Source organism: Rousettus aegyptiacus, unplaced genomic scaffold (genome assembly GCF_014176215.1).
Source record: "Rousettus aegyptiacus isolate mRouAeg1 unplaced genomic scaffold, mRouAeg1.p scaffold_m13_p_1, whole genome shotgun sequence".
In the NCBI taxonomy this organism is placed as follows: Eukaryota; Metazoa; Chordata; class Mammalia; order Chiroptera; family Pteropodidae; genus Rousettus; species Rousettus aegyptiacus.
Window position 1 is genome coordinate 57966828 of NW_023416284.1, and position 17970 is coordinate 57984797.

At 32.8% G+C, this 17970-nt stretch overlaps 1 protein-coding gene across 2 annotated transcripts in view; it reads right to left on the reverse strand.

Moving 5' to 3' along the window:
• Window positions 1–17970, reverse strand: part of TTLL7 (tubulin tyrosine ligase like 7) — a 121013-nt gene that overhangs the window by 6505 nt on the left and 96538 nt on the right. For both annotated transcript variants that reach the window (XM_036235616.1, XM_016146098.2), the window contains exons 19-20: window positions 14615–14775; window positions 7942–8115 (exon numbers count right to left, since the gene is read on the reverse strand). In XM_036235616.1, the coding sequence (XP_036091509.1) occupies window positions 7942–8115; window positions 14615–14775 (335 nt within the window). The remainder of the gene's footprint in view (window positions 1–7941; window positions 8116–14614; window positions 14776–17970) is intronic.

Below are 17970 nucleotides of genomic sequence, written 5' to 3' on the forward strand. Positions count from 1 at the left end.
GTACAATTCATTACATTAAAGTCATTCACGATGGTTGTATAACCATCACCACTACCTAGTTCCAGAACTTTTTCATCATCCCAGAAACTCTGTATCCATTAAACTCTAAATCCCCATTTCCCCTCTTCCCAGTCCCTAATTACCTCTATTTTATTTTCTGTCTATTTGAATTTGTCTATCCTACATACCTCACATAGGTAGAATCATATTATATTTCGGCCTTTGTGTCTGGCTTGTTTTACTCAGCATGCTTTCAAGGTTCATCCATGTTGCAGCATGTATCAGAATCCATTCCTTTGTATATAGGCTGAATAATATTCTATTGTACGTATATACCACACTTTATCCATTCATCTGATGATGCACACTTGAGTTGTTTCACCTTCTGGCTATCGTGAATAATCTTGCTATAAACATTGGTGTAAAAGTATCTGTTTAAATCCTCATTTCGGTTCCCTGTGGTATAAACCTACGAGTGGAATTGCTAGGTTATATGGTAATTCCATATTTAACTTTTTGAGGAATGCCAAACTGTTTTCCATAGCACCCACACCATTTTACATTCTGAACTAGGAATGCATGAGGGCTCTAATTTCTCAATATCTTCACCAACACATACTATTTTGCCTTTTTTTTTTTTTTTAATAGTCATCCCAGTGGGTATGCATTGTCCTGAAGTTTTAACTTTTGGGGGGGAAAGGGAAGTCCTCGTTTCAAGTTCCACCTCTGCCATATGCTAGCAATGTGGATCTGGATAAGCCATTCAGCCTCTTTGGGCCTCAGTATTTTGATCCGTGAAGAGTCCAACAGTTTCTGCCATGCCTGTCTCACAGAGTACAGAGCCAATGGAATAGTACATGTGGGTGAAATATTATTATTTATGTGTTATGAACATCAGCCTCACTAGCAAGACAATCCCTGCTCTAAGACAGACATATTAAGCTATCTTAAACTAAGGCCATAATAATACCATGTATTTAATTCAATTTTTAAAACTTCCTAATTATAAAGTATAGCACACATTGAAAAAGCACATAAAATCTAATTGCTACTCAGCTTAAATAAATGAACATTCCTAGCACCTCAGAGCTCTGTATTACAGCACCCTCCCTCCCTATAAAGTTACCCACTATCAAGACTTTTATGGTAATTACTTCCTTATTTACCCAAGTACACATTCCATAAACACCAAAATTTAGTTTTGCCTGCTTTTTATTTTAAAATAAATGAAATGAAGTATGTATTCTTTTGCGTCTAGCTTCTTTTGCTCAACTTTATGTTTGTAACTTATGCATGTTGCCTTTTATACATGCAGTTTGTTCATTGTCAATGCTGTATAATATTTCACTGTGTTGACAATACAGAAAATGTGTTCATTTTTCTATAAATAGATATTTGGGTTGTTTCTCAATTTTAGCTATTAAGTAAATTCTACTATGTTCATTCTAATAATGGTCTTGTGCACGTGTGCAGACATTTCTGCTGAGAATTGCTGGTAATAGAAAAACTGTAAAAAAGGTAGACTGCATAATGTCAGTTTTTAAAGGTACCAATTTTCACTATCACCAGCAGTATAAGAGAGTTCATATATTAGCATCACTCTAGTATATTGCTAGTCTTTGGAAACAAATAACTTCATTGTATTTATAACATTCTGTTTTTAGTAGTGGTATTTTCATTTACAAAATATAGTAATTCTCAGTCTCTGAAAATGTCAAAACTTAGAAAACGTAGCATTCCTATGCATGTTAAATGATGCTGGCAGTGAGCTCCACTTTTTTTTTTCTAAAGGGGAAAAGGGTTAAACACTTTTTCAAATGTTTATTGGTGCTTTTTTTTTTTTTTCAAACTCTTATGTGAATTGCTTCTACAGTATCTTCCTCCAAATACCTTGCTTCATTCTATGGCTTGCTTTTTCACACCCTCCTGAGATATTCTGCTGAATATATGTTCTTAATTTTAACATAATAAAATTCATCTTTTCATTTATGCTTTGTACTTCGGTCTTATATTTTTATAATCTTTGCGCGCCTCAAGGTCATGAAAATATCCCCCTATGTTTTTCTGAGATTTTTAGTTTTGCCTTTCATATCCATATACCGAATTCATTGGAAATGATTTTTGCATATGGTGTGGGTAAACTCAAATTTTCTATTATTATTATTATTTGGAAACTCAATTATCCCAGCACCATTTGTTTAAACAAACTTCCTTTTCTCATTTGTCATAAATTAAGTATACCCCTTTTAGTCATAAATCAAGTCTCTATATATGCCTGTGTCTAAGTATGACCTTTCTGAATTGTTCCATTGGTCTGTCTATACTTTTAGCAGTAGTATACTGTCTTAAATTACTTTAGCTTTATTAAAGTCTTAGTACACTGTAGTTAATAAATTTTACCATTTTTTTTGTTCTATTTCAAGAGTTTCTTATTTACTCTTGGCTCTTTACTTTTTAACATAAATATTGAAACAGCTTTGGTCAAATATTATACCCCCCAAAATAAATTTGTTGGGTTTTATATTAGGGTTGTATTGAATTTGTAGATGTACATAACTATTTGAGAGGGATTGACATAATAATATTGATTTCAATAATGAATAACATATATCTTTCAATTTTTTACATTTTCCTGCAAAAAGTCTTACACATTTTGTTCTATTTATTCCTAAGTGTTAGCTATGCTTTGATGTTATAAAAAATGATATTGTATCTAAACTTTCATATTCTAGCTATTGTTAATATAGAAAAACTACAATTAATTTTCTTATCTTGACCTTGATTCAATCAAAATTATTAAATTTACTTAATAATTTATCTAGAGATTTATTTAGTTTTCTACGAATGCAATCATATCTACTAGTAATGAGTTTAAGTTATTTCTCTCAAATATAATGCCTTTAATTTCTTTTGCTTGACTCATTAAACCAGGTAGGACCTCCAGCACAACACTAAATAGGAGCGGTAGTAACAAGCAACCTTGTCTAGTTCCCAATCTCAGTTGGAAAGCCTTCGACATTTTACCATGAGGTATGTCCGTTACAGTTATTCTTCAGTAGACTGAGAAACTTTTCCCCTTTTGTTTCTAGCTTGCTCAACATTTTTTAAGGAATGAATGCATATCGAATTCCATCAAGTGATTATCTGTATCTATTAAAATTATCTGTTATTCTATGAAAATTACATTGATCACTTTTTAATGTTATTGTACCCTTTAATACAATAAACAAGAACTGGTCATGATACATTATACTACTTAAAATTTCTGGGTTCATTTTGCTAATATTTTAAGAATTTTGCATCTACATTCAGGAGTAAGATTGACCTGTCATCATCCTTTACCATAATGTCCTGGTCAGGTTGTGGTATTAAAGGTATGGTAGCCTCATAAAACAAGCTGGAGAATGCTCCCTCCTTTTCTGCTCTAATGGGTTTTGTAGAATTGGATAGTGAAGACCATGTGAATCTAGAGTTATCTTTGTGGGGGGCTTTTAATTATTGATTCAATTCCTTCAATATAAAGGACTTTTTACATCTTATGTCACTTTGGTAATGTGTGTTTTCCCAGGAATTTGTTAACAATCTAATTTACCAAATTTATCAGCATGAAATTGTTCATATTTCCTTAGAAAATTTTTCATGTTTATATGATCTGCAGTAATGTCTTCTATTTTTATTCTTGATACTAACTATATCCGCCTTTTATATTCTTGATCAGTCTACCGGTTGTTTATCAATTTTGTTAGTTTTTTCAAAAGTAAACCTTTGGCCATGCTGATCTTTTTTATTGTTTATTTCATTATATCGACACTCCCCAACGTATGATGGTTCAACTTACGATTTTTCAATTTTACAATAGTGCTAAAGTAATATGCATTCAGTAGAAACCGTACTTCAAATTCTGAATTTTGATCTTTTCCCAAGGACAGTGATATGCTGACATCATTGATACAGTTGTGATTCTAGGTGGCAGCAATGAGCTGCGCCTCCCAGTCACCCATGTGTTCACAGGGTAAACAACTAATACGCTAACAGTGTACTGTGTTACCAGTGCTTTTTGAATATTGCATTTTGTGTTGTCACACCCCATCATGTCAAATGCCCATCTGTGTCTCCTGCTTCTGATGAGAAAAAGAAGGATTTACTTTTGAGATGAAATTCAAGATAATTGCCCAATCGTAAGTTAATGTAAGGTTCTGAGCATGTTTAAAGTTGGTTAGGCTAAGCTACAATGTTCGGTAGGTTAAGTGTATTAAATGTATTCAGATCCTTATTTTCAACTTACTATGGGTTTATAGGGATGTAACCCCATCATAAGTCAAGGAACATTCGTATTAGTAATTTCTGTTGTCATTTTTATTTCCTTTTTCTGTACTATTTGGGTCTATTTCAATGTCATTTTGTCACTTTTCAAGATGATTGCTCAGCTCATTTAATTTTTTCTTTTCCTCTTTCCTAATTATGTTCATTTAAGTCTATAAATAGCCCTGTAACAATTTGGTTACACACTGCAAGTTTTTATTTGTAATATTTTAATAATCATTCAGTTCAAATCTTCTATGTCCATTATGATTTCTTCTTTGATTCATGGGTTACTTAAAAGTATATTTTTTTATCTTTCCAAAATATAAATTTTCCGGTTATATTTTCTTATTGTTTTCTAGCTTAATGATATGTGGTCAGAAAAAAATACTCTGCATAATTTCAAGTTTCACAAATTTATTGAAATATGTTTCACAAATTTATTGAAATATATTCCATTATATGGTTAATCTTTGTAGAAATTCCTGGTATGCCTAGTGTATTGTACTCTGAGATTATTGGATTTACATACCACAGTTAAGTATGGTAATCATATTATTAAAATGTTCTATACTATAATTTTTTTTTGAGGAAAAAATATTTTCAGTATATTAAAATCTCTCTCTATGGTTGTAGATTTGTCGATTCTTTTTTCTGTAATTCTGTCCACTTTTGCTTTGCAAAACATCTGGAACACTTTTCTCCTAGGAATCTAGGGATTTACCAAGGTCCACATCTTTGCAAGCCCTGAACTCCACCTTTTCCCTTTAGGCCTATGAGTCTGTCAAAAGCACTACTCAGTACTAACAAATACTCATTAACAAGTATCTGGTTTACATTTTCTGATATATTTAAGCAAATGTTTTGATATTTTGTCCAGTTTTTCTAGTTGACGTGAGGGAGAGGATTTGTCCAAATATCTAGTGCTCTATTACTGAAGACAGAAGTTCTAACTTCTGTTTTTATTAATGCTTTTATTAATGTTTCTAGCCACAAAATCCATCTTATGCTATGAGTTTATATGAAAGCTCAGTACATAAAAGATAGAAACACAGAGATGCTGAGACTAAAAAATGTCTGAAGATCTCAAGGTTTCCCAAGTAAGTCTAATTACAGTGAAATATTGAACTGATCCTAAGAACTATAGTATCCTAGATATATACTAAATTTTATATATATATAATTGACCATCTGAGTTTATGTAATGGTTCTATTGGTTTACTTAAGAGTCCTCCTCTGAGAAATGGCTTTTCACTTAGTGTACCTCTACATTATTGTTTTTCTGAGATTGCAAGGTTGAAGTCCACTTCCTTCCATGTAATAGGTGCCATATATTCTTTAAAGCCTTTTAAGAAATACCCTGCAGATTTCTGAGGAAGATAAACATGATCATAAACCTGACTAATATTATTAGCTCTATTTTCTTCTCTCTTAATTTTACAGATACATTAGCCAAATATATATCTTCATAAAGTATTTAGGTATACCTCATAAATTATGTATATTAGGCATATTTATATGTATTTATATATAATTTATGTTTCATTAGGTATGCTTTAGAAATGAAATTAATCAACATATTAATAAATATCAAATTAAGTGACTTCTACATATAAAGTAATATGCTATAAGTTCCTAATCTATAGGGAAAAGATATGATCCCCTTTTCCATGTTTTTAAATTAATGTGACATTGACTTGGGTTTTAATAGCTACATATTAGGAGGACATGTTTATTTCTCTCTCTTTCTTGTGTTTTTATGTAGAAGAACCTCCACTAGTGGAAACTTTCTAGAATCTTACCAGAAGTGAGTTATCCAATTTGCAGGTTTAAAAGAAAGAACCTAGCATGATTGGTATAGCCCCGTTTTCTTTTTGGATCAGCCTATTTGCAGAAAGGATGCATTCTTACTTGCTCTCCTGCCAATACTAATGGAATTAGACCTTATGAGGTAGTGCTAGTGGAAGATTCAGGCTGACCTAGCTCTGCCTTTGATGCAATGGGTACATTTAATTCTGAAATTCAATATTAGAAAACTCACTTGGTTCACATCTAAACTATGCCTCTCAATGTAGATTTTGTCAGTAACTAAGCTCCATTTTGATGATCATCTGACTCCTATAATTCTCTATCAAATGATTTTAAACTTGGGCAAGAATAAAGGGTATATTAACTGACACATACCCCCACCCAAATGCTTATAATCACCATACTGGGGTTACAGCGAACATTTATCAGAAGTACAAAACTCAAAATTTTAAGGTCAGGAATATTTCTTCTGACCACAAGATAAAAGCCTGAAATAACTATAAGGTCAAAGTCTTTCCTCTCGAGTAACCAGGAAGACTCAACCTATTTTGCCCAGTCACAAAAGTTATTAAATTACCCCAACAGAAAATGGATTATAAAATCTGGAATTGCAAGAATGACATTAAAGAGTTTGAAATCATCCTTCCAACACTGATTATGCTCACAGAGTATCACTCCTTAACGAGAAGGCTCTTCATTATATGTTGTAATGTCCATTGTTCTTTTAAATCATATGAAAATATTAATGAAGGTAATATAAGCTATAAATTGCAATAATTTGCTTCTGTCAAAATGTTAAAAAATGGTATAAATAGTTTCGTATTTATATATTTAAAAATTTAATGGCTAACTTTACCTCTACTATTGCTGTTATCAATAAGCTTGTGTCTGCAGAGCGAGAGCTAAAATGGGTCAAAGGTATTGCAACAGTATAACAGAATCCAAGACAAGCAACGATTAAAATACACCTCTCAATATTTTTGTGAAAAATATTGAAAGCCATTCTATTTGTTGCAGGTCAGTTTTGTAAAAAGTTAGCTTTTAAACTCTCTATGATTGATCTTTTTAATAATTGGATAAATTTCTAGATATTTAAAAAAAAATCCAAGCTATAGTATTTTCTTTTAGTTAGTTGAATCCTATCATCTTTTCATGGTCACTTAGTTTTTTTTAAAGTCCTGGTTTATTCTCTTCTATCCTGAGCAGTACTATAATTTATATATAGTAAAAATAAAGTCATATATTTATCTTTAATTCAAATGAGAACTATGATTGTCTTGAGAATTGCTAAAAATGTACTTCTTGTTTATATTTTTTTAACTTAAAAATAATATTATTTTTATGCTTTTGGAAAACTATTTTAACTCAACAACATTTATGAAAATTCAATTTTTAAATAGAACTTAACAAAATTCACCTCCCATTAATTTGTTCGATGATGAAAGGAGTAGCAGAGGCATACTGAACAATAAAAACTAAACTAAAGGTATCTCTTCAACTGTTAGGCTAAAAGATAAGTGTTGAAACATCCCTTAGGGGAAAATGTTAAATTGTTAGCATTTTTGGTTGCTCTGACTTGGCTTTTGAAAGCAAAAGTATGTAAACCAAATAATCTCATTTCCATGCAGGTTATTTCTTTCACCTCCAGGTTTGTTCAGTCCTTTAAAGGTCAAGATTGTGCAAGATTGAGATTTTATAGACAATAGTATGTTGAATTTTCAGTCTTTAGCTTCTCTTGCCATATAAACAAAAAGAGACTTTCAATTTCAAACTGCATTGTGGGATTACTTTACATAAAACTCCCAGAGTCTAGGGAATGTAAACAAATACCTGGAATTACCCCAATTGGTACCAATGCTTGAGAGCGATCCTCTTGTGTCACTTGCATATTTGTAAACCACTAGCAGGCACTGTTTACAAAGCTCAACCAGGCGCTGGCAACATTGGAGCTGCAAAGGAGTCACCACCTCCGGGCTTTTACTGAAAATACTCTCCCAAGAGGATCTGTTGGCATGGAAACAGACATGATCTCATGAGGCTGCTAAAAATGGCAACCAGCTATATCACTTACCTAGCAACAAAACAATAAGAAAAAGAAGAAATGGGCTCACATGTTTGAAGCAACTACAAAAGGTTGAAAGATATAAAATAAATACACATTTGAAAATTAATTTTTATATTAAAAATCACAACATAGAATTCATAGACTATTTGTCTTTAAAGACTTCACTGCTGCCAACTGTGAGTAGCTAACAGGATGGTTTCCCAACACTTCCTGAAAAACTGAGTTGTTCTCTATTAAAGTATTTGTAAAATATTGAGTTAATTTCTCAAAAGTTAGGTATTCTAGGAATTGAGGTTTTCTAGGAAGCTACATTCACCTCTCCCTTAACAATAATCCCACCAAAGAATTAAAAAGTTGCTGCAACTTAATTTGTAACCTTTTTACACCAGGAGAATGTAGGTTAACCCCTTGATTATGACCATCCTTTTCAAAACACTTTCATATGTAATTATAGCCATGATATTCCTAGAGCATATGTTTTGTACTCTGAAAATAATGTTATCTCAACAAGTACTGTCCTACCGCAATCTCAAAGGTAGTGTCCTCCCCTCCTTTAGTGCTATCAGCTTATACCAAAGCAGGCAGCAGTGCACATGTTCTTGGTAAATTTCAATTGTATGTGTGTCTTTGTGTGTGTGTGTTTACAATTCCTAAGTTTACTGTCACGGCCCAAATCAGGAAATAACAAAAGAGAGGGAGAGGGAGAGAAGGAAGACGGGAGAGAGAGAGGGAAAGAGGAGAGAGGAGGAGAAAGGGGGAGAGAAGTGACGAGCTAGAGCGAGAGCGAGAGCGAGAGCGACATTTCCTTAGTGTAAATGAAACTCTTTTCAAGCCTCAAGGGGAAAGTTTGGTTTCATACTTGGTAGTGTTTCAAGTGTCATTTTACATAAACCAATTCACTTAACCCTCAGAGAGAGAGAGAAAAGAGTAGATTTTCAGAAAGAAAAAAATATTAAAGAAAATATTTTTCTGAAGAAATGTACTTCCCAGTGGGAAATTCAGACTCCATTTTCAATCTTTTGTGGATATTTGATATCTTTGGAATTTTTTAAAAATGCTTTAGAAGCTCAGAAAGGTAATTTTTAGTAGAAAGGCTACTGTTTATTTTTTCAGAAGAAATATAGTTCCAAAAATATAGTATGTCATCACTGAATGACAGGTTTCCTTAAAAGAAATAAGATTCAAAATAGTAGATTAAAAGGAATAGATTATCTTCTATGTTCTGAGATTTCAGGACTAAACAGTAATATGCTAGTTAAATTAACTCTAAAATAAAATTTAACTTATTACTAAATATAAGAAAAACTAGATATGAAATACGTCTATATATGTGTATATGTGTGTATGTATGTATATATATGTATGTGTATATATGTGCGTGTGCGTGTATGTGTCTATATAGATATACAATTTTCCCAATTTGATCAAGAAAAGTATTGGAGAACATCAATTAATTAGGGAATATGTTTATAATAATATGTCTTATTCTAGCAGGCCCTACATATCTGGGCACAGAAAAATAAAAATTTCATATAAATGTAAATATGGACGGAAAACACCCCATGTTCTGTCTGCCTCGCACTTTTCTCTCCATTGGGATTCTGGATATTTCTACAAAAGTCTACTTCTATCACCACCCTCCCCTCTCAATTTTGACATGTTTATATTTTGATCCTTTGGAAGCCATTTGATTAGATCCACTATCAGGTCACTCTATCATGGTGATTTTTCTTTTCCTGACTTGGAGTATGGAGGTAAGAAAAGAACAAATAAAATAGAAAAAAGAAAAAAACAGCTTCCTTGATTTAACATTCTGAATAATATGTGAGTTACAACATGAGCAGCTTTAGCTTCTCGCTCTTTCATTCTTCCTTAAATATTTTAAACGAACATATGAATCAAGGTTCTTTACCTATTTTTGATGTACATGTTCACCACTATTGGCCAAAAACCACATTCTACTCTATTATCTATACTTGAGTATCAGCACATCAAAACCCTTGTAAAGAGCAAAGAAAATGAACAGGACTTGCTTCGCCTGGTACTAGGCTAATGGCAACTCCTCTGCGCAAAGGAAAGCTGCCCTTTGAATTGAATCCCCCAGCTCCTACCCACTACCTGGTGAAGCTGAGTAAATGTGAAATGCCTCTATAACACTACAGAATCTTAATTTTCAATACTAACACAACATTTTTAAGAAGGTAAAAGAACGTAGAAATAATTAAAAATATCAGTGTTTTTATCAGAGAACCCAGGGGCTTATCTATCTGCTTTCTGACTCTAAATTCCAAGGAAATGGAAGGGCCAAAATCCATGAGTTAGAAAAGGAAAATTAAATGATTAAAATTTTCTTCCTAGTACTCCCTAATCCACAAAGAAATATGAAAGGAAAGGGCTTTAAATGATATTTTTTTCAGTAATAAAACAACAAGATACATAATACTGAATACCTCTGGCAACAAAGGGGAAATTATTAATGAAATCCCAAGACTTGAAAAGCTTCACACAATCCAGTAATCCAATAATTTTCATCTCCTTTCTCATTAAAACATTTAATAAGGCAGTTATCTAAAAAGCGAAACTAATTTATTTCTTTCTCTTCTCTGGTAAAAGTCCATATGGATGACTGAGTGGCCCGAAATACAAGAAGGGAGAAGGGAAGATAAAAAAAATCTGGACTATACCAGCTAGATAATCAGCAACAGAAAGATTAAGGCGCTAAAGAGTACTAACAACAACACACTGAATTGAAAGTGATGTGAGAACAATAAGAGTCACATCATTTTAACTAGTCTACATGTTATGCATACATTTTCAAGTAGACATACAATTCAGCCTAGAAGAAGACTGCCTTAGAACAATCCTTACAATTTCCTCTTGCCTAAGGAGTAAAAAAAAAAAAAAAAAGGCTGCTTTTCTGTGACAAAATTCCACAAGCAAATTCATTTGGCAAAAGATCCAAACCAAATTTTCTTCTTTGGGGTTTTGATATCAGGGTTTTGAGTAGAGAGAGCTTTTCCAAATAAAGCATTTCTTCTCCCATCCTAGTCCCTGACTCCTCTCTCCTCTTTACCTGGCAAACTCCTATTCTTCCTCTTCCTGCAAATCTCAGCGGAAGCGTTATTTCCTTGGCTACATTTCTTGAGCTCTTAGGTCTAGTTTGAGTCCCATAGCACCTAGACTACTCCTATACCAGTAAACGTGATGGATAATCCCAAGAGCTATTCCCCTGGAGAGAATACATTTGGAATATGGGGCATCCTAATCCCAGGAGACTGTACGTGATACAAAGAGTCACTGAGCATGGACTTCAGCAGCTTGGAAGAACAACAGAGAAGGATGAAGGTGTTTTCTGTGTGATGCATCGGGAAAATTCCTATGCCAATTCTAAAGAAACCTACCACAAAGATCCACAATATTTTTCGATATTTCTGAATGTGGACAGGCAATGTTCTTTTTTATTTTTATTATTTAGGTGTTGACAGGTAAAGGTAAAAATCAAGGTAACCCAGAGTTATTTGGATTATATTTGTCCGAGATTTTATACCTAAACAAATGATAGCTGCACATTTTATTAAAATCTTTCTTTTAGAACTGAATTAAGAGTAGATTTTTACCCTGATTACTAGACAAGGCAAAGAATATATATTGAATAAATGAATATATATTCAATAAATGAATATATATTGACCACACATGATCCAAAGATAAGTAGAACTATTCTGGGTATAAACTGAGAATCAAACACACATAATACCATGTGACCTCGTTAAACTGAAGAAACCTATGAAACTCATTTGCAAACCTGCAAAATAAAATCTGGTATTCAACTCACCTCTACAAACTACCAAGTTTTTAAAGAAATGGATGGAGAGTGGAGGTCAAATTGGATTCGAAGCTACTCTTGCTACGCTCGCTCCACCTGCCCAGGTGCAACAGCCTGGAGATTTGGCTCATGCTATGGACTTGCAATAAAGCAAACTTGGCAACCACTGGCAATGCTGCTTTCAGGGAAGTCAATAAAATATAGAGTTAAGAGCTTGGGTTCTTGACTCAGACAACCTGGGTTTAAATTCAGGATCACCTAGTTACTATGAGCAAGTTATATACTCTCTTTATGCTTCAATTTTCTCATTAATACCTCGAGAATAATAATAATTGAGTGATTACTCAAAATTTCATAGTGGTGATTATAAAAATATTTAATATGTATGCAATAACTATGTATGGTGTCAGGTGCATACTAGACTTATCAGAGGGATTACCTCATAAGTTACATAAATGTCTAACCACTATACTATATACCTGAAACTGATATTGAATGCCAACTGTAATTTAAAAATTTTTTAAATTAATTTAAAAAATATTTACTATGTAAAATGTCAGGCACTTGTTAATATTTCAATAAATGTTAACTCTCATTCTTATTATTAGTAGTAATAAATACCATCAGAAAAAAAAATCAGAGGAGTACTGTGCCAGGAACAAAAGAAAAGCATTTTAATCAAGTTAGTGTACGTTACCAAAATAGTTCAGGGAAGAGGATCCCTAAAGACAAAGAACCACCTAAAGATGCTCATAAAGTGTATGAGCATCTTTAGGGTCTCGAGGCCACCAGCACCAATTTCAGTAGCAGACTGTTTCACTGATTTCATTGGTAGAGAGTAGCTGGAATTCATATATGGCATTCCAACCAACGGATCAACAAACAGACAAAAATTCCATTCACGAGTTCGCATTGAGAAAACTACATCAACTAAGGGGCATGGAATACAGTTCAAACGTTTCACTTAAGTCTTTGTATAAATAATTTATAGCCGAGATTATTATCAGATTTTATCACAACCCAGAGCACCTTAGGAATTCTTCCTGTTGGTGAATGGAGGCTGAGGAAAATTATGGTGGTGAAAATAAGTCTGCAAATGATATGACTGACTGATTCAGTGCTAGATGACAAGAACATTAAATGGAGGCCATTCAGAGGTCATTTCAGACTACAATAGTCTGCAAGGTTTCACAAAAGAAGTGTACAGTTTGAGTCTTTGCACAGGGTTTCAGTAATGCAGAGGGGATTGGAGGAATGGCGTTTGGAAGCTACCCAATCAGATACTTAATGACTTCAGCAGCTCAGAGGATGAAAAGGGAACACTTTTAAGATATTTGAAAAACAATGAGTTTGTTTTTCTGGAACAGAGTTCAAGTTAGAGAGTAATGTGAGAGAAGACTGTAGAAATAAGAAAGAACCGGCACATTAGAGAGTCTTGTAACTCTAGATAAGAAGTCTAGTCTTTAATGATAAATAAGAGAAATCACTACAGATTTTAGGAAATGACCCTGACAATAAGATAGAAAAGGAAAACAAAAAATCAAAGGCAAAAATGCCTAGAAATCTATTAATTTCACCTAGCCCTTCTTATCAAAAAGACTTTTACTCTCTGAAATCCTATACTTTATCTCTGTCTCTTTTATAATCATTACTTTGTATATATCTTATTTTGTCTAGTAGAGATAGCAGAGGTTCTTGGTTAAGATCATGAACTCTGGGGCCAGAGTTCAAATCCCACTTGCACTAGGTCCTCAGCATGTACCTGTTTCTCAGTTTCCTTGTCTATAAAATGGAGAAAATGAGATAACCTGCTTCAAAGTGATGTTATGAGGATTAAATCACTTAATACATGTAAAGCATTTAGAACTATGACTGGCACATAGTAAGTTGTATTGTGTTAGCTAATATCACTTTTCTGGAGGGCAGGATCTATATCAGATTCAACTTTGTATCTCTAAATGTATTTAATACAGTAGTAAGTACTTGATAATTATTAAGAACAATGAAAAACAATCTAGAGTAGCCATAGTGGGACCATGACAGAAAAACTAACAGGATTTAGCAAATGATTGACTAAAGACAGTGAAGGCAAGGAAAGATGTAAATGCCCCTAAGATATCAAACTTGTATAATTGAGGAAATAACAATAGGATTAAGAGAAGTCCAAAAGATTAAAGGAAGTCCATTTCTGAATAAAAGAGAGCTATGAAACTTTTCTTTTTAGATATCTTGAGGCTAAAATGATAATGAGTCACGACAACTTTGGCAGGACTGAAAATTTGGAGAGGAGCAGGTGTACAGCCATAATTTTGGAAGTCTGCTACATAAAAGCAACAGTGGAAGAACCTTAAGGATATTGAGGGTTTTTAAAAAATTAATTAACACTATCTTCTCTCCACTGAATTCAAATTAGTTAGGTGGTAGTGTTTTTATATTCATTATCTCATTTAAATTAGTTTAACTGCTATAAATTATAGTAGAGTACTAAAAATTACATAGAGTAAAAAGTCCATATGTTAAAAGATCATTAAAGAAATCCAACCATTTTACTGAGCTACCTCTATAACTAAAATATTTAAAATGACAATAATAAAAGATAACTCAGAACTTACCCTGAATCACAGAAACAGTTCCACAGTCCTTGGCCATGACTCCAGAGTAGGCGATTAAAAACCCGGTTAAAAATCCGATATAAATTTAATTCATCGACATCAGATACCTTCCAGATGCGTGGAAGAACTGTACGAATACTTGTTTTCACTATATCCAAAACCTAGTGGAAAAACCAAAGCATTTCAAAATCTAAGTGTATGTATGTGTTCAAAGATGAAAACATTTAAAGATGAATACACACACACACACACACACACGCACACACACAATTGAACAAAAGCACAGAATAAAAAGTTTAAAAATAACTCCATGCATTCATGAAACTTTGGTATATGGCACAGATGGCAAGTCAGACCACTGTAGTAAGAAAAGATTAAAATTAAATTAAATCAAATCAATAAATGGAAATTTTTTTCCCATGGTAATTTTTTCTCCCCTCTTTAACTCTCCGCCCCTCCCCCCCAACTTCCACCCCGGACCCATGGACGTTGCTGTTTCTCCTTAAGGACTGGATCTCTGAAGGCAGGGCGTCTCCTCCCACATGCTCTCAGCATGCACCCAGGGCCTAGTGCACCCAGGGCCTAGTGCACCCGGGGCCTGGAGCACTCGGGGTATGGTCCGTGGCTCCACCTGGGGTGCAAACCGTGGTCCTTCTGCGTGTAAAGCAGACGTGCTAACCACTACACTATGGAGCCACCCTCCCATGGTAATTAAAAAAAAAAAAATGAAGTTGATATTATGCTAAGTGAAATAAGTCAGAGAAAGACACATACTATACGATTTAATTTATACATGGAATCTAAAAAGCAATATAAATGAACAAAACAGAAACAGACTTATAGATACAGAGAACATTTTGATAGTTGCCATGTGAGAGTCGGGTTAGGAATATGAGTGAAAAAAGAAGAAGAGATTAAGTACAAGTTGGTAGTTACAAAATAGTTATAGGAATGTAAAGTATGGCATAGGAAATATAGTCAATAATATGGTAATAACTATGGTGTCAGATGAGTACTAGACTTATTGGGATGATCACTTCCTAAGTTACATAAATGTCTACATTGTATTCCTGAAACTAATATAATATTGCATGTCAACCGTAATAGAAAAATAAAAAATTATTTAAAAAATAAAATTGAATCTTCACTCAAGTAATAAAACTTAACTCTAGAATGATTAAGATCTTACGTTTAAAAAATAAATCATTAAATATCTTAGTGGAAAGTACTGGTTAATATCTTTTAGACCTTGGTTACTTGAGTCACAAAAAAGTACAGACCATAAAAGATTAATAGATTTTGATTATATTAAAATTAAGAACTTCTGGCCATCAAGAGATATCTTAAAGAGAATAAAAGATCAAATTACAAACTGAGAAAATATATTCAAAACATATACCTATTCCAGCAAAAGATTAGTATCAGGACTATATAATGAATACCTAACAAATCGTTAATATAAACAAACATCAACAACTCAATAGAAAAAAATTGACAAAAATACGTGAACAGGAATTTCACAAAAAAGGAAACAGACACTCCCAATAAACATAAGGAATAAATATTAAGCCTATAAGATATCATTTCAAGTCCATTTAATTGACAAAAATTGAAAGTCTGATAATGCTAAGTGCTAGAGAGACAGGGATCTACGGGGTGTCTTAGACGTTGTGGGAGAACAAATGGCACAGTTGCTCTGGAAAATATCTTGGTATTATTTCCTAAAGCTGAAAATTCATATACTCTATGACACAGCAATTTTATTCCTAAGAGAAACTCATAGGTTAAAAACAACAGGCAGGTAAAAGAATATTCAAACGGCCGTTCACAATTGTACACACCTGGAAGCAACCTAACTCTCCATTAACGAGACGGTGAAAAAGTAAACAGTAAAAAAGTAAACTCACTCCTTTGGAATATTATAAAATACTCAAAATAAACAGCATACAACAACACACAGTAAGAGAGCACATCTTAGCAATATAATGGTAAGTTAAAAAAAATACACACCAGGGATTACATACCATATAAAACCCTTTTAATGCAAGTAAAAACAACAAAATTTTTAAAATACTTATAAGGAATACCTTGATAAAATAAGAATAAAGAAAGAAAGCAAAGAACTGATGAATCATGAATTCAAAAAAATGGCTACTTGAAACATGGGAGCCAGGAAGATGGAGGGGAGTCATTTGGTTAGTTAATGGATTATTGCAAAGATCCCGTCTTTTGTTTTGCTTGTTGGCTTCACAAATGGTATAATGACACTAAAAACACTAAATAAAAGCAAGTTATATACAGACAAACAATGAGAGAGATTCATGAAACAAGGACTACTAATTCTGGACAGAATTCTAGAGGTTCTAAAAAATCCAAAAACCTACTGTGTCTAATTCACACATATTTAATACTTATGCAGATCATTTCCTATGAAACTCTTAAAACTAAAAAAGTAAATACCAATAAACACAGTTATTCTAATTTCAGTTCACCACAGTAGATTTTTCACTTTTTATTTATCTAATTAAAGGAACTACCTATAAATATGAGAGTAAGAGGTGAAAAGAGAAAAAGACTTGTAGACATAAAGGCTGAGGGAAGATATGATTTCTCTCAATAGGTATAAATGTATGGACAATTGGAAGCAGGTAAAATAATTTAATTTGTTTCTCTTCAAAAAACATGTATTTAAAGAAGTGATATTAGTTATCTCAGAACAAGGCAAATTTAAAATAAACACATCTTTAAAAATAAGCTTTATAAAAAATTTTCAAAATAATATTTTATTTATAGAAGAATATCAACTGCAGCTTCTCACAATGAATTGTGTAAGCAGCATCATTCTTTCTCTCCCTGTTTCAGCTTTTTTTATTGTGAACAGTACTGGAAATCCTACAGTAGGTGGTGAGGAAGAGAATGAGAGAGAATGAAACCTCTAATAAAGTGATTTGCGAAAAAATTGTCCTGGAAAAGTTCGTTATTACAGATAACAAATGCTTAATCACAAAGAGGATTTTTTTTTAAAGTTTAAGATGAATTATTCACAATAATACTGATATAATATTCATACTGGGCATTCATTTGCACTTTTTTTTTTTTAAACAATTTTCTCTTAAGCTATTAGTTTAACTCTTTCTATTTCTGAATGTAGAAAGCAGTACCCATGACTGATGTGATATAAGAATCAACACTGGCAGTAAGCGATAAATTTAAATTATTTCTCTTTCCAATTTTCTTTTCTACTTTCTATAAATTAGTGAATAACAGCAGATCAAAAGTTAGAACACAGGAAGAATTTAAAAAGTAGCCAAGATAATCCATAAATTGGTCTCCAGAATAAATATGTGTTCTACATA